The sequence below is a fragment of the Mauremys mutica genome, chromosome 4 (genome assembly GCF_020497125.1).
Source record: "Mauremys mutica isolate MM-2020 ecotype Southern chromosome 4, ASM2049712v1, whole genome shotgun sequence".
Taxonomy (NCBI): domain Eukaryota; kingdom Metazoa; phylum Chordata; order Testudines; family Geoemydidae; genus Mauremys; species Mauremys mutica.
The window spans coordinates 146,759,156-146,785,130 of record NC_059075.1 but is presented as its reverse complement, the minus strand read 5'-3'; the positions used below and the strand labels follow the sequence as shown (position 1 = coordinate 146,785,130).

At 61.2% G+C, this 25,975-nt stretch overlaps 1 protein-coding gene across 3 annotated transcripts; it reads left to right on the top strand.

The window, feature by feature from the left end:
* On the top strand, positions 1 to 23,800 carry SLC43A1 (solute carrier family 43 member 1). 3 transcript variants are annotated; one of them, XM_045015990.1, is made up of 16 exons: positions 1 to 62; positions 5,327 to 5,423; positions 6,034 to 6,210; positions 8,470 to 8,653; positions 9,036 to 9,091; positions 9,616 to 9,692; positions 11,629 to 11,721; positions 11,971 to 12,104; positions 12,377 to 12,555; positions 18,434 to 18,580; positions 20,148 to 20,183; positions 20,587 to 20,725; positions 21,004 to 21,145; positions 21,368 to 21,441; positions 21,876 to 21,999; positions 22,884 to 23,800. In XM_045015990.1, exons 3-16 carry the CDS (start codon positions 6,057 to 6,059, stop codon positions 23,076 to 23,078), a joined length of 1,734 nt encoding a protein of 577 aa, XP_044871925.1. In that variant the 5' UTR covers positions 1 to 62; positions 5,327 to 5,423; positions 6,034 to 6,056; the 3' UTR covers positions 23,079 to 23,800. The 3 variants fall into 3 exon arrangements, with proteins under 3 accessions (XP_044871925.1, XP_044871926.1, XP_044871924.1); XM_045015991.1 differs by lacking the exon at positions 1 to 62 and adding an exon at positions 64 to 126; XM_045015989.1 differs by lacking the exon at positions 1 to 62 and having other exon boundaries at positions 4,412 to 5,423.
* Positions 23,801 to 25,975: the final 2,175 nt, after the last annotated feature.

Below are 25,975 nucleotides of genomic sequence, written 5' to 3'. Positions count from 1 at the left end.
CTCCCTTTTATCATGTCCTTTCCTCCCTCTTCGCTTTGCCCCCACCCTCCCTTCAGAGTCAGGTGAGCATTACATGGAGTCTCTCCAAGCAAGGTTGAACAATTCCACTGGTGGGGCCTCATGCAGGTGAGTCGTTGCACTGTAGCCCCCTTGCTGGACAATGGTTGTTGATGGGTTGTTTGACACCCCGCCTGGGCGTTGGTTGCTTTCCTTGCTGTTGCCTCTCAGGAGCTAATATCTGGCTGATTCCCCCAACTTACAGCATGTTTTAGTGACAACCATACTACACAATCCTCATAATTTCATATGCATTAATGATATACATAGATGGAGAGAGAAATGACTTTCAGCAGATCATAACCTTTCCCCTGATACCTTACAAGGCCTGCTTTATACGTAAGATCACGATGATATGAAAATGAGGAATATGGGGGTTACAGCACGCTCCCCCTAAGTACAGAATGTCACAAACACCCCCTCTTACGTTGCATTGTTACCCAGTGGGGGAAAAGGACAGTTTGCTCTCTGGACAGGCTGGGAAATGTCAGTGTGAACGTTACATGGCTGCCTGAGCGGGTCATTAAAAAGGAAGGACTGGCTGAGGGTGGCCCCACTAAGACAGTAAATCCACTCACCAGGACATGGATGCCTAGCAGCCTGTGCCCCAGAGGGGGATGGATTTCCCCACTGCTCAGCAGGGAGGCTGAGCAAACCCCCCAGCTGGAGAACAAAGGGCTGGGAAGGTGGGAGGTGGGGTGAGGAGTTGGCTGTGGGAAGGAGTCAGGGCTCTCACCTGACCAGGGAGGTCAGACTGAGACAGAGCCTGAACAGAGGTGTTCACCACAGCTTGGCTGGGCTCTGGGCTGAGTAGGACGGACTTGGGTCGTGCTTTAACCTTCACTTCTCTGTGCTCACCTATGTCCCTCCTGTGCTGTGTAACAGCTGACTGCCGAACCCGGCTGTTTTGACAACACTCAGTGTCACCACAGATACTTAATCAGGGGCATTAAGAGCAGACAAGCCGGGAACCTGTTCCAGCTGGGCTCACTGAACTGAGTTCACGGGGTGAGGCAGGAGGGTCAGTCACAGGAGGCGGTGAGGCCTGATGGCTGCCCTTAAGGAAGGGTGGGACCCTTTGGGGGTCTGGCACACTCCAAGAGACTGTTCCAAAGCTGAGGGTGTAGCACCAATCCTGTGGATCCACATCACACAGAGACAGACACACACCATGCACAACCACACCTGCAACCACACACCATGCAGTGTCACACACAACCACAGACACCCCATGCACCCACATAGGGAGAGACACACACCTTGCACAGCCACATACATGCTACCACAACCACGCCAGGCACAGCCACATGTGTGCACACACCAGGCACAGCCACACATGCACAACCACACACATGCACAACCTCACACAGCCACATATGCACGTTTACACACAAACACCATGTACAACCATCCACCGTGCACAACCACACGTACACCCACTCTCCATGCACAACCATACGTACACACACAACCACATAAACAACTATACACACACATGAATGCACATGCAGCACAACCACACAGGCCGGCCAGGGGAGGGGGCACCTGTGGGTGGCATGCGGGGAGTTAAAGGTTGAGCTGTAGGTTGTGTTTGCGCAGTTGGACTCATCACAGCAGCTAAAGGCTGGTCAGTGGCCAATGAGAAGCTGGGGGGGGGGGGTTCCAACTGCACCGGGGGGCTGTGGGAGACATAAAGGAAAGGGTGAGACCCCCCCCCCCCCACACACACAAAATGTGAGCCTGGTGCTTCTCAAGGGCGACCCGCACTGGTGAGATCCGCCTGCTCCCAGTATATGCTCCAGCCAACCTGCTCTTTTCCTCTGTTCTCCCTGCCCCACTTTCTTCTCTCCTGTCCCATTTGGAAATCTCCACCCTGTTCTTCCCCCTCTGCTCTCTCCCAGTCTCTCTCCTCTATCCACTCCTTCCTTCTCTCACTCCTTCCTTCAGTTCATTCTTTCCTGTCCATCACTCTTTCCTTCTTTCCTTCTTTCTCCTTTTAATTTGTTCTTTCCTTCTCTAATGCATTCTTTTATTTCTATAGTTCACTCTTTAATTCTTTTTCTCATTCATTTCTTTTTCCTTTTTCTTTCCTTAATCCTTCTTTCTTTCATTTATTCCATCTTTCACTTGTTCTTTCTTTCCTCCTTTAATTCCTTTTCTGTTTTGCTCATTCTTTTTCATTCTTTTTTTACTTGTTCATTCTTTCCTTCTTTAGTTCTTTGTTTTGTCTAACATCTTTTCACTCATTTTTCTTTCCTTCTTTAGTTCGTTCTGTATTTTGTTTCTTCCATCTTTTGTTCATTCTTTAATTATTTCACAAGAACATAAGAATGGCCAGATGTGGTCAGACCAATGGCCCATCTAGCCCTGTGTCCTGTTGTCCAACAGTGTCCAGTGCTTCAGAGGGAACGAACAGAACAGGGCAATTATCAAATGATCCATCCCCTGTCGTCCAGTCCCAGCTTCTGGCAATTGGAGATTTAGGGACATCCCCAGCATGGGATTGAACCCTTGACCATCTTGGCCAATAGCCATTGATGGGCCTGTCCTCCATGAATTTACCTAATTCTTTTTTGAAACCAGTTGTGGTTTTGGCCTTCACAACATCCCCTGGCAACGACTTCCACAGGCCAACTGTGCACTGTGTGAAAAAATACTTCCTTTTGTTTGTTATAAACCTGCTGCCTATTCATTTCATTAGGTGACCCCTGGTTCTCATGTTATGCGAAGGGGTAAATAACACTTCCGCATTCACTTTCTCCACATCAGTCCTGATACCACAGACCTCTATCATGTCCCCCCTTAGTCGTTTCTTTTTTAAGCTGAACAGTCCCAGTCTTTTTAATCTCTCCCCATATGGAAGCTGTTCCAGACCCATAATAATTTTTGTTGCCCTTCTCCATACCTTTTCCAATTCTAATGTATCTTTTTTGAGCTGGGGCGACCAGAGCTGCATGCAGTATTCAAGGTGTGGGCGTGCCATGGATTTACATAGTGACGTTAGGATATTTTCTGTCTTATCTATTCCTTTCCTAACGGTTCCTAACACTGTTCGCTTTTTTGACTGCCAGTTCACATGGAGCAGATTTTTTAGAGAACTACCATCATGACTCCAAGGTCTTCCTCGAGTGGTAACAGCTAATTTAGACCCCATCATTTTGTAGGTAGAGTTGGGATTATGTTTTCCAGTGTGCATTCTTTTGCATTGATGAACACTGAATTTCCTCCGATTCAGTTTTTGCCTGTTTTTGCTTGAATTCATTCTTTTTCACTCATTCTTTCCTTCTTTAGTTTGTTCTTTCATTTCTTCTCTTTCCTTCTTTCTTTAATTCTTTTGCTCATTCTGTGTTTCCTCCTTCAATTTGTTCTTTGTTGCTGATTCTTTAATTCATTTTTTCACTCATGCATTCTTTCCTTCTTCAGTTCGTTCTTTCTTTCATTCTCTTTCGTTCTTTCTTTCCTTCATTCTTTTTGTAACTCACTCTTTCTTTCCTTCTTTAGTTTGTTCTTTCATTTCTTCCGTCTTTCATTCCTCCTTTAATTCTTTCACTGACTCTTTCTTTCCTCCTTCAATTCACTTTTTGCCTGATCTTTTTTTAATTTGGTCTTTCTGTAATTCACTTTTTCTTTGCTCATTTGTCCTTTCAGTCTTTCTTTAACTTGTTCATTCTTTTATTCATTCTTCAATTCCCCCTTTATTTTGTTATTTGCCTCTTTAGCTCCTTCATATTTTCTTATTCTTCTTATCCCCCTCCTGGCTCTCTCTCACACACACACACACACACACACACACATGCAGAGTTGATGCCCTTATAAAGCAGACCACACATGCTCTTTTCACTTCCTGCACTGCACACACAAGCGCTCTTCAACTCCCGCTCAGCCGTTTCTAACTTCAGCAGTTGGCAAACAGCAGGCAAAAAAACACACCGCTTAGCCAGTGGCTTGAGGCAGAGGGAGAGTTCGCTTGACCCCTCCCTGCTCTGGGATCACCGAGCTGCCCCCCCCCGCCCTGACCCCTTGCGCCAGGAGGGTAAGTGTGGGCGAGGGCTGCCAAGGGGGAGCGGTGTGAGGGGAGGCGGTGGCTGGGGAGGGAGCCAGCTGGGCCAAGGGGACTGGAGTGTTTCACACGTATGTGACTGGGGCAAAGCAATCGTGCAGTCCACGTGGCAGGGCGGCCAGGCCAGGCGCAGCCCAGCCCAGCCCCGTATTGATTCTGGGCTATTTTTGGGGAGGGGTAGGGACATGTGGCTGGCTGTGCTGGAACAGGAAGGGAAGGTGAGGGGGATTCTAGGAAGCTGCTGGTGGGGGGAGGCCATGCTGGCGAGGGGGCTTGAGTGGATTACAGAGCTGGGATGTTGGAGGGATGGGGGCACTGGAGGGGATACCCCTGCGATGGGGGTACCCCAGAGTGCTGTCAGCTGTCAGAGAAGCCTGACATGAGAATCCTGGCAGCTGGGGCTCAGCACCTCCGCTTCTGCCAGGGGGTCGTGGGACAGCCCGGAGCAGGGCGAGGCCCTCGGGGACACGGGCCGTCTAGGGGCTGATCTTCCCCCAGGGCACAAATCTTTGGCTGGACAGTGGGGCCCCTGGCCCTTCCCCCAGGGGGCTATTCCCCTTTGAAGCCATTTTCTCACCTAAATTCCTCTTTCTTAACGTTCTCTCATCCCACCTTTGGAGATTTGCAAACTCAACAGAGCCCCAACCATTTTGTCTCCCCTTGGAAATGAGCCCTGTGTAGGATCAGCACCGGCACCGGGCCAAGGGCAAACCTGTCGCTCCGGCCTCTTCACTCCAGCTTCCAAACTTGTGCCTCATTTCAGGGAGCGCCGCCGCACTCCCCCACCTCGGTCTCTTTCACAGTCTACCCCCAGCCCCGGCGGGAGGGCGCCTGGCTTTGGGATCGGGTTGCTCCAGCTGGATTGGCTGTTGCTTTTAGGGTGCCCAGACAGCAAATGTGAAAAATCGGGAGGGGGTGGGGGTAATAGGAGCCTATATAAGAAAAAGTCCCAAATATCGGGACTGTCCCTATAAAATCAGGACATCTGGTTACCTTAGTTGCTTTCCCCAATGCTTAATTTGTGCCAGGGCTCAGCCCCGGCACCTCAGGGCTTGGCAGATCATGGACCCCACATCAGTGGGCTTGGCAGATCATGGCCCCTGCACCTCTGCGTTTGCCGTGTCAGTTAAGAAAGCAAAACAATTGCATCTCTTCCGCTACAAATCAAACACTGGCTTTCCCATGTGAAATCCCGTGTTGGTATTTCAGAGAGTCACAGATCCCAAGGCCAGCCCAGCCCACTGCGACCAGCTCGTCTGACCTCCTGCTGCCCTGACTGAGTTCGTGTTTGAACGAGAGAGACCAGGTGGGTGAGGTAACCCCGCTCACTGGACCGACTTCTGTCCAGTTTTCCAGCTCTACAGAGACCAGCACAGCTACAGCAACCCTGCAAACACGGCTGAGCTAGAGCAGATCTAGAAAAACAGTCAGTCTCCATTTCCTGCCCAGGTGGACTAGCTCTCCTGGCCCTGGTGGGTGTTTCCCTGGCCTCGCTCATAGCATCTGTGACTGTCAAGAGGAGGAAGGATGGCCCAGTGGTTAGGGCACTAGCCTGGGACTGGGTAGACCTAGGTTCAGTTCCTTGCTCTGCCGCAGACCTGGGGCAGGTCACTTGGCCTTTCCGTGCCTCAGTTTCCCCATCTGTACAATAGGCATAATTGGCCTGTCTGTGTAAAGATACAAAGGCATTGAGGGAGCTCAGACACTATGGGCCAGGTAAGTCTCTAAGACAGATGCTGTTTACTCCCTCTTCCAGACTGGTATGGCAGAGGTTAAATAAGACCAGATCCCTGCAGCACCCCCCATCCTATGCTTTGCCATTTAGTTAGAGAGGGGAGGGGCAAGGAGATAAAGTGGGAGGGGTCAAGCAGGAGATGGGGGGGGCAAAGAATGAGTCAGTCACTCTGTGTCCCCAGCCTGTGGCCCCTGTGGAGCCGGGATGGCGCTGACGCTGCAGCAGGCGTACCGTCGGCGCTGGTGGATGGCGTGTACCGCCGTCCTGGAGAACCTCCTCTTCTCCGCCGTGCTGCTGGGCTGGGGCTCCCTGCTCATCATGCTCAAGCACGAGGGCTTCTACTCCCACATGTGCACAGGTGAGAGGGGAGGGGCCCAGGGAGAGAGCGGGGCAGGGGAAAGTGCGTGGGGTTGAGCGAGAGAAGGGTGGGGCACAGAGAGAGTGGGAGGGACCAAGCTGGAGAAGGGTGGGGAAGGTCAAAGAGAAAGTGGGAGGGGCCAAACATGAAAGGTGGGAAGGACAATAACATGGCAGGGGCCAAGCAGGAGAAGGGTGGGGGATGATATGAGGAGTGGAGGGCAAAGGGAAGTAATGGGATTGGGCAATCAGGGGAGGAGGTGAGATGAGGAGGGGCGTGGCCAAGCAGGGGAGGGGTGGAGCCTGAGATGAGGTGGGTGGAGCCACGGGAAGATGTTGGAATGGGGAGGTGTGGGAATGTGGGTGTGTTTGGGGTGTGGCCAGGGCTCAGTCCCTGCAGAGGCCCCACAGAGCTGGGTTCCTCCCCAGATCAGCCGGGCTGGTTCTGGCCCCTCGTCCCAGGTGGGCGGGACAGGCCCGGTGGGGTGGATGGGTCTGACAGGGTCCGGGTTGCTCTGCCGGCTACAAGAGACCTGCAGCCAGACACAGCCGAGAGAGGGACAGACGGACCTGTGGGGGATTGACAGGCACCATGCCACTGGCGCCTCCCACCAACCCCAGCTGCTTAGGGCAGGCCGGGCCAGGCCCCACTCAATAGGCCCTGGGCACTGATGTACACATCTGCCCCGTGCCAGGCTGTGCTGGGACTCCCTGACACCCACCCCATGGGGCTGCAGCATGGGCCCGTGGACAGGGTGACAGCGAGACCGGCGCTTGGCACAGACCCTGCCAGGTGTGGCACCATACAGCATTCCTGAGCCAGGGCTGGAGACCCTCAGGGACTCCTCTGCCTCGCCCCTGCCCCCAAGGGGATCCCGCTCCCTGCATGGGAACCCCTGCCCCTCCCATCCCCCCTTGCTTCCTGTCCCCCCATGGGAATGGTCAACGCTGAAGCCCCACTCTGTCACGCCGAGTACATAAGTGAGGCCCACAAGGATTAAAAAAATTAATACTGGCCACTCCAGGCTTGTGTTAAACTCCCAAGGTTACAGCTTTTCTCTGACCGTGGCTTGGTAAATGCTGCCACCACCCAAATGCAAAAAAACCCCTTTTGAACCCAGGAAGGAGCACTTGGGAATTCCTCCCTGTGGGGCACCCTCAAGCCCTCTCACCCCCACTCCGGGGAAGAGCTGAGAAAGGAAACAAAGGAAATGAGCTGTGGCTAGCAGCTAATTAAACAACATGCACAAACTCCTTAGGACACCAAAAATCCAACCCTGTTCTTAAAAAAGGTAAATTTTATTAAAAACAAAAAAGGGAAAAATACATCTGGAATTTAGGCTTTTTGCTAGATCTTAAAAGAAACATTTATACAAATCAGGCACCCAAAACAGCTTTCCTGGCGGGTTCAGCTTAAAGGTTACAAGCAAATGGAAGCATCTGGGGTTAGCACAGCGGAGATCCACACACCAAAATAAAGAAAATAAACCTGATCGCGTCTAGCTAAACATTCTGATCTACTTACACATTTGGAGTTCAGATACGTAGTTCTAGGCATGAGCTAATGATTTATGATCATACCTGGCTTAGCTGTTTATAGGCGGCTGCTCTGTCCCTCCAGCCCAGAGAACAACAGAAAAAGGCAAAGTTTCTTTCCCAATTTTAAAAAGTTCCACCCTCCCATTGGCTCTTTTGGTCAGGTGCCCACTTTTCCCCCCCTTTACCTGGGGGACTTTTTAACCCTTTATAGGTAAAGCAAGTAAAGACCAACTCCCAAGAGGGATTTTCCAGCTAAGTGGCTGGCTGGGTGTCCATCAAAGGGAGCTCTTCCCCCCACCACTTTATTTATCACAGGAACCCTGACCCGCCCCCTGAGAGTCCCCTCCTCCCCCTTGCCTCCTGTCCCCCCATGGGAACCCTGACCCTCCCACTGAGAGCCCCCTGTCCCCCCATGGGGCCCCCTCAACCCCCAGTGAGACTTTGTTGCCCTTACTGAGAGCCCTGCTTGAATCCCATGAAACCTCGTGCCTCCTGCTCTCCCATGGGACCCACCTCACCCCCATGGGACCCCTGTTCCCCCACTGGGAGCTTCCCTGCCCCCCATGAGCCTCCTTGCTCCCTGATGAGACTCTGTGCTCCCCCCATGGGCCCCTGCCCAGCTATGGAGTGAGAGGTAGGTACAGCCCCTGGGGCAAGGGGGGTCAGGGTCGGGGGGCTCCCCCCAGGGCTGGGGAGGGTCTGACGCTGCGAATGTCCCCAGGTGAAAACGGGACCAATGGCTCGGCTCCAGAGCATCCCCTCCACCACTGGCCTAGCTGCGTGGAGCAGGAGGAGATGCTGAACCTGGGCTTCACCATCGGGTCCTTCCTGCTGAGCGCCGCCACCCTACCCCTGGGGGTGCTCATGGACCGTCTGGGGCCCCGGCCCCTCCGCCTCCTCGGCAGGTGCGGGGTGGCCTGGGGGGTCAGGAACCCCCTGGGTGGGGGTTGTGTGGAAGAAGGGCCCATGGAGATGGGGAAGGGGGCCATGGATTTCCTCAGGAAACAGGGCTGGGTCCTAAAATGGGGGGCGGTGGCTGAGGTGGGCGTGGAGGGACAAGGTAAAAGGAGGGGGAGATGTGCACTGGGGATGTCCCAAGGTGGGGGTGCTGGAGGTGCCCATGGTGGGGGCTGGGTCCTGTGGGGGTAGGGGCCTCAGGGATATGCTTAGGTGGCTAGATCTCAAGGTGTGGGCACTGGGGGAGGTGCCCATGGGAATGGAGGGATCCCAGGGTTGGGGAGGGTCCCATAGGCTGGGGGTGCTGATTACTGCCCTGTGCCCCTGTAGTTTCAGCTTTGCTGTCTCCTGCGCTCTGATGGCCCTGGCTGCCTACGACCCCTCAGGTGAGGTGAGGGCTCCTCCCCACAGCCCGCAGCTCCCCGCCCCCTTGTCTTCCCAGCAGCACCCACAAGCTCCCCAACCTGTTTCCTGAACCTGATCCAAACCTCCACTGACACAGGCCTCCACCTCCACTGCTTATCTCACGTTCTGCCGCCCCCACAGTCTCCCAGCCCTGCGCTCCTCCGCTCCCCAGTCTCCCAAACCCCGAGCCCTGCACCCCCCGCTCTCCCATCCCCCCAAACCCCCAGCCCTGCACCCCTCCGCTCTCCCATCCCCCCAAACCCCCAGCCCTGCGCCCCTCCGCTCTCCCATCCCCCCAAACCCACAGCCCTGCGCCCCTCCGCTCCCCAGTCTCCCAAACCCCCAGCCCTGCGCCCCTCCGCTCTCCCATCCCCCCAAACCCCCAGCCCTGTGCTCCTCCACTCTCCCATCCCCCCAAACCCACAGCCCTGTGCTCCTCCGCTCTCCCATCCCCCCAGTTCCCCAGCTCAGACTCATCTACTCTCCCCACCTCTCTCTCCCCCAGGTCTCTCCCCACTGATTTTCCTCGGCCTGTCCCTGAATGGCTTTGGGGGTATCTGCCTGACATTCACCTCGCTGACGGTGAGTGTGGGCTCTGTGCCCCCTGGGGGGAGGGGCTGTGCCTGTCGCTGTGGGGCAGGAGGGAGCGCTGAGCCCCTTGGAAGGGCCGGCTGGGGGCAGCAGAGTGGGGGAAGGGGTACCATGCCAGCCTTCCTCAGGGTACAAAACATCTTTGGTCCCAAGGCTCCCCCTGGATGCCCAGAGGGGTCAGTGCCCTGATCTCCTCCCGGGGCTTGGCGCTGGGGCCTGAACCCCACAGCTGAGTACCGAGGAGGCAGGTGGTGTGGCAGGACCCTGGCCTAGAGTCACATGGCAGGGGAGTGACTAGCCCCCCTGCCTGTTTCTGGGTCCCCATGGCTCCCTGCCGGGCCCTGCCCTGCCTTGCTGAGGAGGCCTGCGCCCGAGCTCGCTCAGCCACTCCTGCCCCACGCGGGGGTTGGTCCTGGGGTATGGCGCAGCACCCAGCTCTCAGGGTGGGGCCCAGCCTGGGTCCTCAGTCTGTGGGGAGGGGCTGTGTGTGTGGGGTGCGGGTCGTGGGGCTCGCTGGCAGGGGGCTCTGTGCCGTCTCTCACCATCTCCCAGGGCTGAGTGCGCTCGCCCCTCGTTGCCTTGGACTGACGTGCCACTCGCCTGCCACGGCTCCCATTGCTCTGGGCCAGGCGCGGAGCCATCTGCCTCCTGGCTGCCTCTGCATGGGCCTGACCGGCGGCTTGCACGGTGCGGGGGAGCACTGGCCTGGCGCCCAGGGTGGGGCTGCTTGCCCTGTGGGGTGGGGACAAGGCCAAACTCTGAGCCAGGCACAGGAGGGCCTTGTGCACCTGCTTGGGTCAGGTGGGGGCTGGGACGGGGCTGTGTTCGCCCCATGCTGAATGCTCCTGTCTGCGTTGGTTGCTGAGGGATGGGCAGCTGGGCACTGCAGTCCTGGGCACACAGGGGAGGCCGGTTGGCGGGAATGTCACTGCAGGGTTTCTGTCGGGGCTGGGTCCCCAGCTGGAGCTGGGCCCCGGAGGACAGGCCGGGGTGTTCTTGGGGGCCATGTCCCTTGCCAGCTGCAGGGCCGGGCGTGATCCTGCCCCCCGCCCGCTCCGTGATGGGGTCTGACCCAGGCGTTGTGCACACGCTGCATGCAGCGCTCTGAGCCGGGAAGTGAGCCGGCGCTGGGTGCCAGCGAGCCCTCGGGGCCGGGCTGCCAGGGGACCTTGGCAAAGGGCTGGACGGAGCAAAGTGGGCAGCGCTGCAGCCTCTGGCATGGGGCACTGCCTGGGTCAGGGGAGGGGGAAATCTCTCCATCCAGCACATGAGGGGTTAGGATTACACCCTCCCCACCCCCCAGGGGTCATGTTGCGTCTTGGCACAGGCACAGCCCCCGCCCCACCTGCCAGCAGTCACGTGACCTGGGCCGGTAGCCGGGCAGCCAATAGGAAGGCAGGATTACGGAGCACACCCCCCCCCTGCCCCAGGGCTGGCGGGGTGGGAGGGGGCAGGGCCCCAACCTCGTGCTGGCCTGTTTACTAAACCAAGGTGCCCTACTGCTTGCGGCTGCGTCTGGGGGAGGGGAGGAACAGGCCTGATCCCCGCCCCCATGGGGCCCCAACACGGTCCAGACCTGGGATCCAGCCCCACCCCCCTGCCCCATGGCACCCTAACCCTGTATCTAGGCTCCCTCCCCAGGGGGAATGCAGGCCTCCTCTCCCCGTCCCCCACCCCCTGCTCCTCTAGTGAGACCCCCCCCAGTGGGGGCCAAAGGGAAATGGCTGCCCCCAGGCCCGAGTGGATCTGGGCCCCTCAGGGCAAGTCGGCCTGAGCTGGGCAGCGGGGAGGGGTGGTGTCGATGGGCTGGGATGGGGGGAGGGGGAAAGAGACTGCGGAGGGCTGGGGGCTGTCCTGGCGCCGGGGCTGTCCCCCCCCTCCCGCCGCCTCTCCCCCCACTAACATCTCTGCTCTGGGTCCTCCCCAGCTGCCCAACATGTTTGGGAACCTGCGCTCCACCTTCATGGCGCTGATGATCGGCTCCTACGCCTCCTCGGCCGTCACCTTCCCCGCAGTCAAGGTACGGGGACCTCTCGATGTGGGGGCAGGTTCAACCCCCCCATCCCCACTTCCTGCTTCAGATCAGTGGGTGGCCTGGGCTGCTGGATTGGGGGGCTCACAGAGAGCTCTCAGCGCCTCTGGGTTACGTGGGGAGAAATCGGGTCTCCGGGTGACCCCTGCCCAAGATGCCAGCCAGACTCTCCCTGTCCCATCTGGCCCCCTCCCTGTCCACATCCGCCCCACTAACCTCCTGCTCCCCTGCTCCCAGCTGATCTACGATGCCGGCGTCTCCTTCATCACCATAATGCTGACCTGGTCGGGCCTGGCCTGCCTCATCTTCCTCAATTGCCTGGTCAACTGGCCCAAGGAGTCCTTCCCGGCGCCCGAGGAGGCTAACTACACGTGAGTGAGGGTGGGGGAGCGCCGGCCTTTCCCAGCAGGGGGCGCTGTAGGGAGCAGGGTGGGGGCGCTGGCTGTGGGGGGAGCTCCCAGCAGACAGTGGCAGGTCTCCCCCAGCAGGTGGCGCTATGGGGGCAGTGGCAGGTCTCCCCCAGCAGGTGGCGCTATGGGGGCAGTGGCAGGTCTCCCCCAGCAGGTGGCGCTATGGGGGCAGTGGCAGGTCTCCCCCAGCAGGGGGTGCTGGTTCTCCTCTCACCCGCCTTTCCCTGGGTCAGGAAGAAGATCAAGCTGAGCGAGCTGGCACTGGATCACAGGGTGACGGGCGATCGGTTCTACACCCACGTCACCACCGTGGGGCAGCGCCTGAGCCAGAAGGGGCCGTGCCCGCAGGAGGGCAAGGAGCTTTGCACATCGACGCAGGACCTGTGCCACGGGGCTACGATCCCTGCCGAGTGTGAGTGTCACATGCCCCCTGGACTCAGGGGGCCAGCTGGACCCAGCACCCATGGGGGCAGAGCTCAGGGTACCTTGCAGGGGGCAGGGTCTCTGGGTGGGGGAAGTCCTGCTGCAGCGCCCCCTGCTGGGCTGTGTGCACCCTGGGTGGGCAGGGTTTGGGGGCTGCTGGGCTTCCCAGAGTGTGTGTGTGTGGGGGGGGGGGTGTTCAAGGTGTATGGGGGGAAGGGCTCCCTGAGGAGGGCAGTGTGACAGGGCCACCCAAGAGTGTCTGAGGGGCTCAGGGTGTCTGATTCCCCCCAGGGGAGCAGTGTGTGTGAGGGAGTGCAGGGGGGTGTGGGGCTGCGGAGTGCAGCGGGGTGTGGGGCTCTCCCAAGCTGGGGGTACAGGGGAATGTAGGGAGGTGCAGGGCACTCCCAGGCTGGGGGGGGTTGTGCAGGGGAATGTAGAGGGGTGCAGGGCTCCCCCAGGCTGAGGGGGGGTGCAGGGGAATGTAGGGGGGTGCAGGGCTCCCCCAGGCTGGGGGGGTGCAGGGGAATGTAGAGGGGTGCAGGGCTCCCCCAGGCTGAGGGGGGGTGCAGGAGACTGTAGGGGGGTGCAGGGGTCCCCCAGGCTGGGGGGTGCAGGGGACTGTAGGGGGGTGCAGGGCTCCCCCAGGCTGGGGGGGTGCAGGGCAATGTAGAGGGGTGCAGGGCTCCCCCAGGCTGGGGGGTGCAGGGGAATGTAGAGGGGTGCAGGGCTCCCCCAGGCTGAGGGGGGGTGCAGGGGAATGTAGGGGGGTGCAGGGGTCCCCCAGGCTGGGGGGTGCAGGGGAATGTAGGGGGGTGCAGGGGTCCCCCAGGCTGAGGGGGGGTGCAGGAGAATGTAGGGGGGTACAGGGGTCCCCCAGGCTGAGGGGGGGTGCAGGAGAATGTAGGGGGGTGCAGGGGTCCCCCAGGCTGAGGGGGGGTGCAGGGGAATGTAGGGGGGGTGCAGGGCTCCCCCAGGCTGGTGGGGGTGCAGGGGAATGTAGGGGGGTGCAGGGCTCCCCCAGGCTGAGGGGGGGACAGGGGAATGTAGGGGGGTGCAGGGCTCCCCCAGGCTGAGGGGGGGTGCAGGGGAATGTAGGGGGGGTGCAGGGCTCCCCCAGGCTGGTGGGAGTGCAGGGGAATGTAGGGGGGTGCAGGGCTCCCCCAGGCTGAGGGGGGGACAGGGGACTGTAGAGGGGTGCAGGGCTCCCCCAGGCTGAGGGGGGGTGCAGTGGAATGTAGGGGGGTGCAGGGCTCCCCCAGGCTGGGGGGGTGCAGGGGAATGTAGAGGGGTGCAGGGCTCCCCCAGGCTGAGGGGGGGTGCAGGGGAATGTAGGGGGGGTGCAGGGCTCCCCCAGGCTGGTGGGGGTGCAGGGGAATGGAGGGGGGGGTGCAGGGCTCCCCCAGGCTGGGGGTGCAGGGGAATGTAGGGGGGGTGCAGGGCTCCCCCAGGCTCGGGGGGTGCAGGGGAATGTAGGGGGGGTGCAGGGCGCCCCCAGGCTGGGGGTGCAGGGGAATGTAGGGGGGTGCAGGGCGCCCCCCGGCGGGGGGGTGCAGGGGAATGTAGGGGGGTGCAGGGCTCCCCCAGGCTGGGGGGGACAGGGGAATGTAGGGGGGTGCAGGGCTCCCCCAGGCTGGGGGGGTGCAGGGGAAGGTAGGGGGGTGCAGGGCTCCCCCAGGCTGGGGGGTGCAGGGGAATGTAGGGGGGCGCAGGGCTCCCCCAGGCTTGGGGGTGCAGGGGAATGTAGGGGGGCGCAGGGCTCCCCCAGGCTTGGGGGTGCAGGGGAATGTGGGGGGGCGCAGGGCTCCCCCAGGCTGGGGGGTGCAGGGGAATGTAGGGGGGCGCAGGGCTCCCCCAGGCTGGGGGGTGCAGGGGAATGTAGGGGGGCGCAGGGCTCCCCCAGGCGGGGGGCAGCAGGGGAATGTCGGGGGGCGCAGGGCTCCCCCAGGGTGGGGGGGTGCGGGGGAATGTAGGGGGGTGCAGGGCTCCCCCAGGCTGGGGGGTGCAGGGGAATGTAGGGGGGTGCAGGGCTCCCCCAGGCTGGGGGGTGCAGGGGAATGTAGGGGGGTGCAGGGCTCCCCCAGGCTGGGGGGTGCAGGGGAATGTAGGGGGGTGCAGGGCTCCCCCAGGGTGGGGGGTGCAGGGGAATGTAGGGGGGGTGCAGGGCTCCCCCAGGCTGGGGGGTGCAGGGGAATGTAGGGGGGTGCAGGGCTCCCCCAGGGTGGGGGGGTGCAGGGGAATGTAGGGGGGCGCAGGGCTCCCCCAGGCTGGGGGGTGCAGGGGAATGTAGGGGGGTGCAGGGCTCCCCCCGGGTGGGGGGTGCAGGGGAATGTAGGGGGGTGCAGGGCTCCCCCAGGCTTGGGGGTGCAGGGGAATGTAGGGGGGGGCGCAGGGCTCCCCCAGGCTTGGGGGTGCAGGGGAATGTAGGGGGGCGCAGGGCTCCCCCAGGCTTGGGGGTGCAGGGGAATGTAGGGGGGCGCAGGGCTCCCCCAAGCTGGGGGGTGCAGGGGAATGTAGGGGGGCGCAGGGCTCCCCCAGGCTGGGGGGTGCAGGGGAATGTAGGGGGGTGCAGCCTGGAAGCAGCAGGCGGTGTGTGGGCGGGGCCAGCCGTGCCCCCAACCGACTGGCCGATTTATGGCCCATTTATGGCCCGGCAGCTGCTCCGTGCAAGGCCGGGAACCTCGCGCATCAGGCAGCGGCTCTGCAGGCCGCGGGGCGCTGCCTGGGTGTCTGGCTCCACCTGCTGGCGGGATCCGGGACCTGCACTTTCCCGGCCCGTAGCGCCCGACACCGATAAGTCCCGCTGGGTTCTACCTGCGGGATCTGGGGCGGCCCTAACCCCCCGGGTGGGGGGGGGCGGAGCACCCAGGCACCCCCGCGGCCAGCCTCCTGCACAGCTGCTAGAGTGAGCTCGAGTTTGGAGAGAACCCAGGAGTCCTGGCTCCGAGAACCCTTGCCAGCTCTAACCACTAGATCCCACTGCCCTCCCAGAGTTGGGCTACAACCAGGAGTCCTGACTTCCACCCTGCAACTAGACCCCACTCCTCCCTCTGCCCCCCCGCCCCCCGAGCTGGGGTAGAAGCCAGGAATCCAACCGTGCTGAGATTCACCTTTCCCACATGCGAGAGCAGAGGTGGGCAGTGACAGACGCTCCTGTCTGTTTGTAGGGGGGTGATGAGAGCTGCCGTGGCTGGGGAGCCTGGGGATGGCTCTGGCTGAGGCTGTCGGGGGATGGGGTCTCTGATGGGGGGAGCCTGGGGATGGCTCTGGCTGAGGCTGTCGGGGGGATGGGGTCTCTGATGGGGGCAGCCTGGGGATGAGTCTGGCTGAGGCTGTCGGGGGGATGGGGTCTCTGATGGGGGGGCAGCCTGGGGATGGCTCTGGCTGAGGCTGTCGGGGGGATGGGGTCTCTGATGGGGGCAGCCTGGGGATGGCTCTGGCTGAGGCTGTCGGGGGGATGGGGTCTCTGATGGGTGCAGCCTGGGGATGACTCTGGCTGAGGCTGTCGGGGATGGGGTCTCTGATGGGGGGGGGTAGCCTGGGGATGGCTCTGGCTGAGGCTGTTGGGGGGATGGGGTGTCTGATGGGGGGGGGGAGCCTGGGGATGGCTCTGGCTGAGGCTGTCGGGGGATGGGGTCTCTGATGGGGGGAGCCTGGGGATGACTCTGGCTGAGGCTGTTGGGGGGATGGGGTCTCTGATGGGGGGGGCAGCCTGGGGATGGCTCTGGCTGAGGCTGTCGGGGGGGATGGGGTCTCTGATGGGGGGGGGGAGCCTGGGGATGACTCTGGCTGAGGCTGTCGGGGGGATGGGGTCTCTGATGGGGGGGGGCAGCCTGGGGATGGCTCTGGCTGAGGCTGTCGGGGGGATGGGGTCTCTGATGGGTGCAGCCTGGGGATGGCTCTGGCTGAGGCTGTCGGGGGGATGGGGGATCTGATGGTGGGGGAGCCTGGGGATGGCTCTGGCTGAGGCTGTCGGGGGGATGGGGTCTCTGATGGGGGGGCAGCCTGGGGATGGCTCTGGCTGAGGCTGTTGGGGGGATGGGGTCTCTGATGGGGGGAGCCAGGGGATGGCTCTGGCTGAGGCTGTCGGGGGATGGGGTCTCTGATGGGGGGGGGAGCCTGGGGATGACTCTGGCTGAGGCTGTCGGGGGTTGGGGCTCTGGTAGGGGGGGGGAGCCTGGGGGTGACTCTGGCTGAGGGTGTTGGGGGGATGGGGTCTCTGATGGGGGAGCGTGGGGATGACTCTGGCTGAGGCTGTTGGGGGGATGGGGTCTCTGATGGGGGGGCAGCCTGGGGATGGCTCTGGCTGAGGCTGTCGGGGGGGATGGGGTCTCTGATGGGGGGGGGGGGAGCCTGGGGATGACTCTGGCTGAGGCTGTCGGGGATGGGGTCTCTGATGGGGGGGGGGGGGAGCCTGGGGATGACTCTGGCTGAGGCTGTCGGGGGGATGGGGTCTCTGATGGGTGCAGCCTGGGGATGGCTCTGGCTGAGGCTGTCGGGGGGATGGGGTCTCTGATGGGGGGAGCCTGGGGATGGCTCTGGCTGAGGCTGTCGGGGGGATGGGGTCTCTGATGGGGGGGGAGCCTGGGGATGGCTCTGGCTGAGGCTGTCGGGGATGGGGTCTCTGATGGGGGGGGGGGAGCCTGGGGATGGCTCTGGCTGAGGCTGTCGGGGGGATGGGGTCTCTGATGGGGGGAGCCTGGGGATGGCTCTGGCTGAGGCTGTCGGGGGGGATGGGGTCTCTGATGGGGGGGGGGGGGAGCCTGGGGATGACTCTGGCTGAGGCTGTCGGGGATGGGGTCTCTGATGGGGGGGGGGAGCCTGGGGATGACTCTGGCTGAGGCTGTCGGGGGGATGGGGTCTCTGATGGGTGCAGCCTGGGGATGGCTCTGGCTGAGGCTGTCGGGGGGATGGGGTCTCTGATGGGGGGAGCCTGGGGATGGCTCTGGCTGAGGCTGTCGGGGGGATGGGGTCTCTGATGAGGGGAGCCTGGGGATGACTCTGGCTGAGGCTGTCGGGGATTGGGTCTCTGATGGGGGCGGGGGGGAGCCTGGGGATGACTCTGGCTGAGGCTGTCGGGGGGATGGGGTCTCTGATGGGGGGAGCCTGGGGATGGCTCTAGCTGAGGCTGTCGGGGGGAGGGGGTCTCTGATGGGGGGAGCCTGGGGATGGCTCTAGCTGAGGCTGTCGGGGGGATGGGGTCTCTGATGGGGGGAGCCTGGGGATGGCTCTGGCTGAGGCTGTCGGGGGGATGGGGTCTCTGATGGGGGGAGCCTGGGGATGGCTCTGGCTGAGGCTGTCGGGGGGATGGGGTCTCTGATGGGGGGAGCCTGGGGATGGCTCTGGCTGAGGCTGTCGGGGGGATGGGGTCTCTCATGGGGGGCAGCCTGGGGATGGCTCTGGCTGAGGCTGTCGGGGGGATGGGGTCTCTGATGGGGGGAGCCTGGGGATGGCTCTAGCTGAGGCTGTCGGGGGGATGGGGTCTCTGATGGGGGGAGCCTGGGGATGGCTCTGGCTGAGGCTGTCGGGGGGATGGGGTCTCTGATGGGGGGAGCCTGGGGATGGCTCTGGCTGAGGCTGTCGGGGATGGGGTCTCTGATGGGGGGAGCCGGGGGATGGCTCTGGCTGAGGCTGTCGGGGGGATGGGGTCTCTGATGGGGGGCAGCCTGGGGATGGCTCTGGCTGAGGCTGTCGGGGGGATGGGGTCTCTCATGGGGGGCAGCCTGGGGATGGCTCTGGCTGAGGCTGTCGGGGGGATGGGGTCTCTGATGGGGGGCACTATCATGTCTGGTGGAGGAGGTGTGGGGGTTGTCTGGGGCTGACAGTGACATCTCCTCCTTCCCTTCCCCCTCCTTCGCCCCTGCCTGCAGACTCGATCCCCTTCCGCCGCAGCGTCTGCTCCCCCATCTTCCTGTGGAGCCTGATCACCATGGGCATGACCCAGCTGCGCATCATCTTCTACATGGCAGCGATGAACAAGATGCTGGAGTTCCAGGTGACGGGCGGCAGCCAAGACGGTGAGGGCCCGGTGGGGAGCGTGTCATGGATCCACTGGCCCAGCCTCTCCCCAGTCCCTGGCCCCCAAGGCCCCACCCAGTTCCACAGGGGCAGGCCCATGGCCTCTAGGGCCCGTCTGTCTCCTTGGCTGCCGGGAGGTTTGTGCCCTTCGGGGCGCCGTGCTGTCAGGGGTATCTGCAGCGACAGCAGCAGCCTTCCCAGACCGGGGGGACATGAGCCGCCTGGCCCACGGGATCGGCAAGGCCTTGGCTTCGCACAGAGAGGCAAAGCTTGAGCCATAGTCCAGCCTGGCCAGCGCCGGTGCAATTAGCCAGCCAAGCTGTTATGGCCTCTATCTCCATGTGGCTCCTTGTCAGCTCCGAGGCCTGGCCGCCAGCCTCCTTTCCCCTTTGTTCTCCCGCTGGGGCCTTTGTGCTGCTTCTCGGCTGAGGGAACGTCTCCTTCCTCCTGGCTGGTGGCTCTAGGGGTGAACAGCCCGGCCATTGGGGTTCCCGCTCTCTTGCTGCATGCTCCATTGATGTGGGTTGGTTTCCGCCAGTCCTTTGCCAACCCTTCGTACCACCCCAGCCAGCCACGGGACGCACACACCTCATGGCTCTTGCTGTGCCCCAAGAACAGCTGGTTAACCCTCTGCACTCGTGTGCAGAGCAATGCAAAGCACAGAGGGAAACTGAGGCACGCATACGCCTCATAAACATAGCACCAAAATTCCCACTTGGTCACAGGGGGACATAGGCCAGGAGGGGGCATTGGGTGGGGGCCTGCTCTCATGGACCCACAGGGTGTGTACTGTGCCCTGGTGTTTCCCCTGCCCCTTGGAGGAGCCCCACCGAGGGCCCCGCTCTTCCTTAAGGGCCAGTCAGGCGGCCTCCCCGCCTCTGGGCTCCACTGCGAGCTCTGTCCAGCGAGGCCGAGCGAGGCAGGCTCCTGGCCACAGACTCACCCGCTCTTCGTGTCAATGTAATTTTCAGCACAATCCTGCCCTAACTCAGCCCAGCTGGTTTTCAGTCTGTCGTCCAAGGGCTGAGTTTGCCTGTCCGCCTGCGGGAGGGTCCCAGGGATCGCCTGGGGCTCCCACTGGCATTACGGACCTTCCATCGATGTGGAGCCAGGCCCCAGACTGTTATGGGACCCAACACCTCCTGCCCCCAGAACTGCTTTTAATCCTTTTGTGCCCACAAGTAGCAAGGCAGAGTACAGAGGGAGCCTGGGGATGACTCTGGCTGAGGCTGTCGGGGGATGGGGTCTCTGATGGGGCGGGGGTGGGGGAGCCTGGGGAAATATCTCAGAAAATCATCACTTCATCACAGGAGGGCATAGGGCATGAGGGGAAGCTGGGGGTGTGGGCGGGGGGGGAGTTGGGGTAGGAGGGGGAGACCGAGGTGGGCTGGGGGTGGGGGTAGGGGGGAGCTGGCGTAGGAGGGGGGAAGCCGAGGCCAGCAGGGGGAGCTGGGGGTGGATGTGGGAGGGAAAAGGTGTTGGAGGGACATTGGCTTGAATGGGGGCAGGGACCTTCTCTCCAGGCCCTTTATCCCGTCTGTGTGTCTCTCCCCCTGTTGACCCCAGTGCCGGAGGAGCTGATGGAGCAGGCTGAGGACACAGGTAGGAGCGGCTGGGGGGTAGCCGAGGCCAGCCCTGCCCCCTGCCCTTCCAGCATTGCTAGCTCCGGCAATGTACGGAGCTGCCAAGAGACTGGGGAGCCCCAGGCCCCTATGGGGCAGGAAGTGGGAGTGGGGTCTCTCACACGCAGTGGCCGATGAACCCATGCCTTCCCCAGGCGCTGTGCTCTCCGCTATAGGGCAGAGGGACGGGGCCTGGGTGTGGGGTTCTCCCCCTGATGGGGAAGGGCGTGGGCATAAGAGTCTCCTCCCTGATCAGAGACTGGGGGTGGGGACTGGGCACAGGGGTCTCCGCTCTGATGGGGGTAGGGCCTGGGAGTCTCCCCGGCAGTGGGGTTGGGGCCAGGGCCCGGGCACCGGGTTCTCACCCTCTCCCCGACGGACAGTTGGGTTCTACGCCTCCATCTTCGGGGCCATGCAGCTGCTCTGCCTCATAACCTGCCCCTTCATCGGCTACGTGATGGACTGGCGCATGAAGGACTGTGTGGACGGGCCACTGGGCACGGGCGCCACCGCGGCAGCTGGGTGAGAATGTGTGTCCGGGGCACGGAACCAGCTTGGGGGCCTGGGGGGGCGAATCCTGGTGCCCCGGGGCACAGATCCCTGCTGGGGGGTGAATCCTGGCACTGGTGCCCTTGGGTGCAGCCCCCACTGGGGCTGCTGGGGGGTGAATCCTGGCACTGGTGGCCCAGGTCACGGAACCCACTGGGGGGACTGGGGTGTGTGTTTGAATCCTGGTGCTCATGCCCCGGGGCGCGGACGCCGCCGGGCTGGCTAGTGACTCTTTCCCCTGCCGTTGCCAGGGCCAGGGCTGAGAAGTCACCTGCTAGGCCCCGCTACCGCAAGATCCAGAAGCTCACCAATGCCATCCGGGCCTTCACCTTCACCAACCTGCTGCTGGTGGGCTTCGGGGTCACCTGCCTCATCGATAACCTACCTCTGCAGGTACCGCTGGCCCCTGCTCTGCTCCCCCACGGTGCCCCAGGCAGGTGCCGCCCCTGGCCCGCTCCCCCTTGCCCCATGGCCCGCCAGAGCTGGTGCCACTCTGAGTCTCCTGTCCTTTCCCATCGTGCCCCAGGCCCAATGGTCACTGTCTGCTGCTGATCCCCTGGGGCGCCCCCCACATTCTGATGCCCCCCCCCTCACTCTCTCTCTCTCTCTCTGCAGTTTTTGACCTTTGTCCTTCACACCATGGTGCGAGGCTTTTTCCACTCCGCCTGCGGGAGTCTCTACGCCGCTGTGTGAGTCCCCCCCACCCCCACGCTTGCCCCATCCTTCCTGTGTGCCCCTGCCACACCCAGAGCCTGGAGCGCTGGCTGGGGATGCTCACAGGGGCATGACCCAGCAGCCAGGGACCCCGTCTCCCTCCCTCCTTAATCTTCCTGGGGGGCCAAGCCCAGCTGGCCAAGGCTGATGGAGTTTGGTGAGGGTCAGTCCTTCTTGATGGGGGAAGGGGTACGAACCAGCTGGGATGTGGGGCAGGCGGGAGGGGAGATGGGGGGTTGCCCCCTCGATCCCACTCATTCTCCTGTCTGCTGGGGCCATGGCAGAGGTGTGGGGTCACTAATCAAGGGGGGGGGTCACTCCTAGGACTTTGGTGGGGGCGGGGTCTGGTTACCCGGAGGGGCGCCAGGTGGGCAGAGCCCTCATTGGCCGCTTGGCCTTTGGTTGGCAGGTACCCGTCCAGTCACTTTGGCACTCTGACTGGCCTGCAGTCGCTGATCAGCGCCGTCTTTGCTCTGCTGCAGCAGCCGCTCTTCATGGTCGTGGTGGGGCCCCTGGCCGGCGACCCCTTCTGGGTAAGTGAAAGGGCCGTGGCCAACCCTATCCTGGGATCCCCCTCCCCACAGACCTCAGGCTGGGGAGCCCCCGCCCCCACCTCGTGGAGCTAGCATATGGCAAGGGGCGGGGCAATACCAGTGCTTGACCCCACCCCCCAAGGACTTAGACTCTGCCCCGCTCTAGGGCTGATCCACCAAGGGGGGAGGGAGGCTGGAGTGGGGGGGATGGATCTGGTGCCCCTTCCCCTGGCTGGGCAGGGGGCTCTGCGGCAGCACCTGGCCCCGTTAGACCAGAGGGTGCCATTTGTCCCAGTTGAGTGTGTTAGCTGACACTGGAGAGATGAGGGGTGGGGCTAGACCCAGGCTCCTCCTACCATCCTGAAAGGGGTCACAGGGACCTCCCTGCCCTTGGAGAAAAGGGTATAGTGGGGGGAAGGACCAGGATGGCTCAGGGGGGCAGGGAATGGGACATGGGGCCTTTCCCCTCTAGGGGGCGCTGGCTCTGATCTGACCCCAGGATGGGGCCACTGACTGGCTCGAGGAGTCAATGGGGGGGAGTGGGAGTCTTCCCCCTCTAGGGGGCGCTGGTCCTTGTGCCTGGCTGGCTTGGGGAGTGGGACAGTCCCCGGTGAGGCAGGTGCCTGTGTCCAGATTGGCAAAGCTGCCCAGTTGGCGCTAAAAAGGTCTTGGAGTCCGAGCTCCTTGTGCCCCCGGGGGAGGAGTGCAGGGCTGCGGCGCGGGCCCCTTTCCCAGCATGCCGTGCAATTAATAGGGGGTGGAGAAGGAACATATTTTGGTGGCTGAATCACTGAGTGGGTAGCTCAGCTGTGAGATGAAATCACTGATTTTCCCCCCTCCAAATCTCTCCCACTTGCCTTGCATCCCCCTCCCCCCCCCCACAGGTCAATTTTGGCCTCCTGATCTTCTCTCTCCTGGGCTTTCTGCTGCCCTTCTACCTCTGCTACTTCCGGCGCGCCCTGCTCCGGGACCAGCCGGTGCTGGGAGAGACCCCGGACCTGGCGGAGGATGCCCAAGTCAAACTCCAGGCCGGCGTGGCCCTCAATGGCGTGCTGAGTGCTGACGACACTGCGGCATAGGGGGGGCTGGAGAACGGGTTCGGGGGGGGGGAGAGCGTGGGTGACATGGAACAAAATGCCAGATCCGCTCATCAGCCGATTGCCGAACAGATGGGATGAGACACTAAGAGCAGGAAAAAGAAACACTTGTAGGTTTCAATACGCGGGAGCCATGGAAATAGCCGAGCTGCGTCGAATTTCTAATAGTTTTTTTTATATATATATCGAGAGAGAGAGAGAGATCTATATATTTTTGCAGGGAACTTTATAAAGCTCTATGACTGTAAATAACTAACCAAAGATCGGGGTGCGCGCCTAAGCCCCAAATCAGGACGTGCCCTTCCCATAAAGATGCGCCCCTTGGAAAGAGGTGCTGGATCAGGGCATTCAGGATAATAATTTCTAGCACTTACCTAGCCGCAGTCAAACTGTGGTGGGTGAGTGTCAGAATCCCACCCCCCCATGTTCTAGATGGGGAAACTGCCGAGCTGCCGAGTCCTGGGTTTGAATCGTAACTTCGCCCTGCCTGCCTGAGCCTTTGCCGATCAGCTAACATGGAGGGGTCAAAGTTTCCTCATGCTGCTAGGACGTCCCTCGTTGGCCCACGCTGGGTTGTCGATAAAACAAATGAAAGGAAGTATTTCTCCACACAGTCAGCCTGGTGGAACTCTTTGCCAAAGGGTGTTGTGAAGGCCGAGACTAACAGGGTTCAAAACAGAACTAGATCAGTTCATGGAGGATAGGTCCATCAGTGGCTATTAGCCAGGATGGGCAGGGGCGGTGCCACTAGCCTCTGTTTGCCAGAAGCTGGGAATGGGCGACAGGGGATGGATCACTTGATGATTCCCTGTTCTGTTCATTGCCTCTGGGGCACCTGGCACTGGCCGCTGTCGACAGACAGGACCCTGGGCTAGATGGACCTTTGGTCTGACCCTGTACGGCCGTTCTTCTAGTCTCTTCTAGGATGTCCCCTGTCTGCCAACGCTGGGGTATCAGTAAAGTTTCTTTCTCTTCTAGGACATCCCCTATTGGCCAATATGGGGTGTTGATTAAGTTTCCCCTCCCTTCTCAGGCCACCCCACACCAAGATACCCTCTATCTGCTAACTCTGGGAGGTCGGTCAAGGTTCCCTCCATTATAGACACTCTCTGTCTCCTGACACTGGGGTGTTGATCCAAGCTTCCCCTCCCCTATTTTATAAGCTGTCTCGCTGTGCATGGTGGTTGTGGATCTCACTCCACCCCAGCAGAACCAGGCCCCGGGAGGTGTCTGGGGCGAGTGGCTGCTGGGTGCGTATTTCTCAGGTGCTCCGATTCGTCTCTTCTTTGGGAGAGAGCAAACGGCCATGTCCACAACTGGTACTAAGGGGGGATCAGATCCGACGGGGAGTTCTGAGTCTGGCTGCGGACCCCTCGGGGGATGGGTGCAGGGGCCGGCTTGGCAGTACTGAAGGGAGGTGCTGGAAATCGCAGCGCTGGGGAGCAACCACAGTTGGGCACCTTCCAGAGACATTGTTGCATCCATTCTCTGTGGTGTTGCCCCCCCCTTCCCGGGGACCAGCCAAGGGGTTGGCCAGGAAGGGGTGGGAATGGGCCCCTGCCCCCTCCTCTCTGTAAACCCCCCTCTCTCCCCTCCCCCGTCGCCGGTGCTCTCCAGCCAGTGGGGGGTTTAATTTATTGTTCTGCTTGTATGTTTCAGAGGAAATAAAAAGGCAAATATAAGGCCTGGTAGTGATTGTGTCTAGGGGATCTGGGCCCCACCCCAGTGATATCCCAGCTCTCTTGGGGCTTCCAGGAATCTCAGGACAAGGCCCCTCAGGAGGTGCTGTCTAAAGAACAGGGGCTCAGGTCTTACCCCAGATCAAAAACGGGCCAAGAGGCAGGAATCGGAGAGCAAGATCAGGCAGGCAGGTTCCATCCTGGCAGAGGGTTAATGCCAGGTCTGCCGGCTCTGCACGGGTTCCCGTGTCTAAGTTCTTAGGGTGCTGGCAGAGAAGGTGAGTGGCAAAGCAGCAGCAGCTGCAACGGAGACCACACCCAGTGCGTGAGGTCAGCCAAGGCGTAGCGAGGGAGCCCAGAGGGACAGGAACGGCCAGCATGCCGGAAGCTGGAATTCAGTGTCTGCCCAATGCAAGGAGATGGAAGAATTTGAACCCCGCGTCCCACCTGCCAGGGGTCTGAAATAACTGTTGCAGCTCAGAAAGGGGCCTGGGTGTCGTTGCAGACAGATCAGTGGAGAGCTCTGCTCAATGCGCAGCCACGGTCGGAGCAGCTAAGCTGTGAGGATGCCGAAGGAACGAGATGGTGAATAATAGTGAGGATATTATAGCGCTTTCATATCAGTGGATGGCGCAGTCTCCTCCGGACACCATGCGCCGCACAAGGATGGTGCAGATCTTGAGGGGTTCAGAGAAGGGTGACGAGAATGAGCGGGGGGCCTGGACCCATGCTCCAATGATGAGATTGAAAAGATGGGGGATTGTTACCTTAGAGGGGATGGAAGTCTATAAAATACCACAGGGAGAGCTGGAGCTGCTCCTCTCGTCCTGACACAAGGGGACAGTTGGAGACGTGGAAAGGGGGCAAATTCCCACCACAAGAGCGGAAAGGCTTATTTCAGACAACACACCGTTAGCCGGGGGAACTGCCTGCCACAAGATTGCAGTGAGGCCGAGAGCAGGGCCCCAAAAAGGGACTGGCCATTTCTGTGGGTAACAAGACTAGAGTGAGTTTTAGTGACTGTTGCCTGCATTGGGGCAGCGATCTTAGAGCTCCGGTTTAAGCCAATCTCTGATTACTAGTGATGAGGATGAGACCCGGGGTGGGGGATGAGGGGGGGCAGATTATCCCACATCAGATCCCGCGGGGTTCTTACACTTTCCAGCTACTATTAGAGACGGGAAACTGGGCCAGATGGCC

Coding starts and splice junctions, on each gene's coding strand:
- SLC43A1 (XM_045015990.1), top strand. CDS start 6,057: ATGGCGCTGACGCTGCAGCAGGCGTACCGTCGGCGCTGGTGGATGGCG. Junction 12,556..18,433: donor GGCTACGATCCCTGCCGAGT/GTGAGTGTCACA, acceptor CCCTGCCTGCAG/ACTCGATCCCCTTCCGCCGC. Junction 20,726..21,003: donor GGCGCCACCGCGGCAGCTGG/GTGAGAATGTGT, acceptor TGCCGTTGCCAG/GGCCAGGGCTGAGAAGTCAC.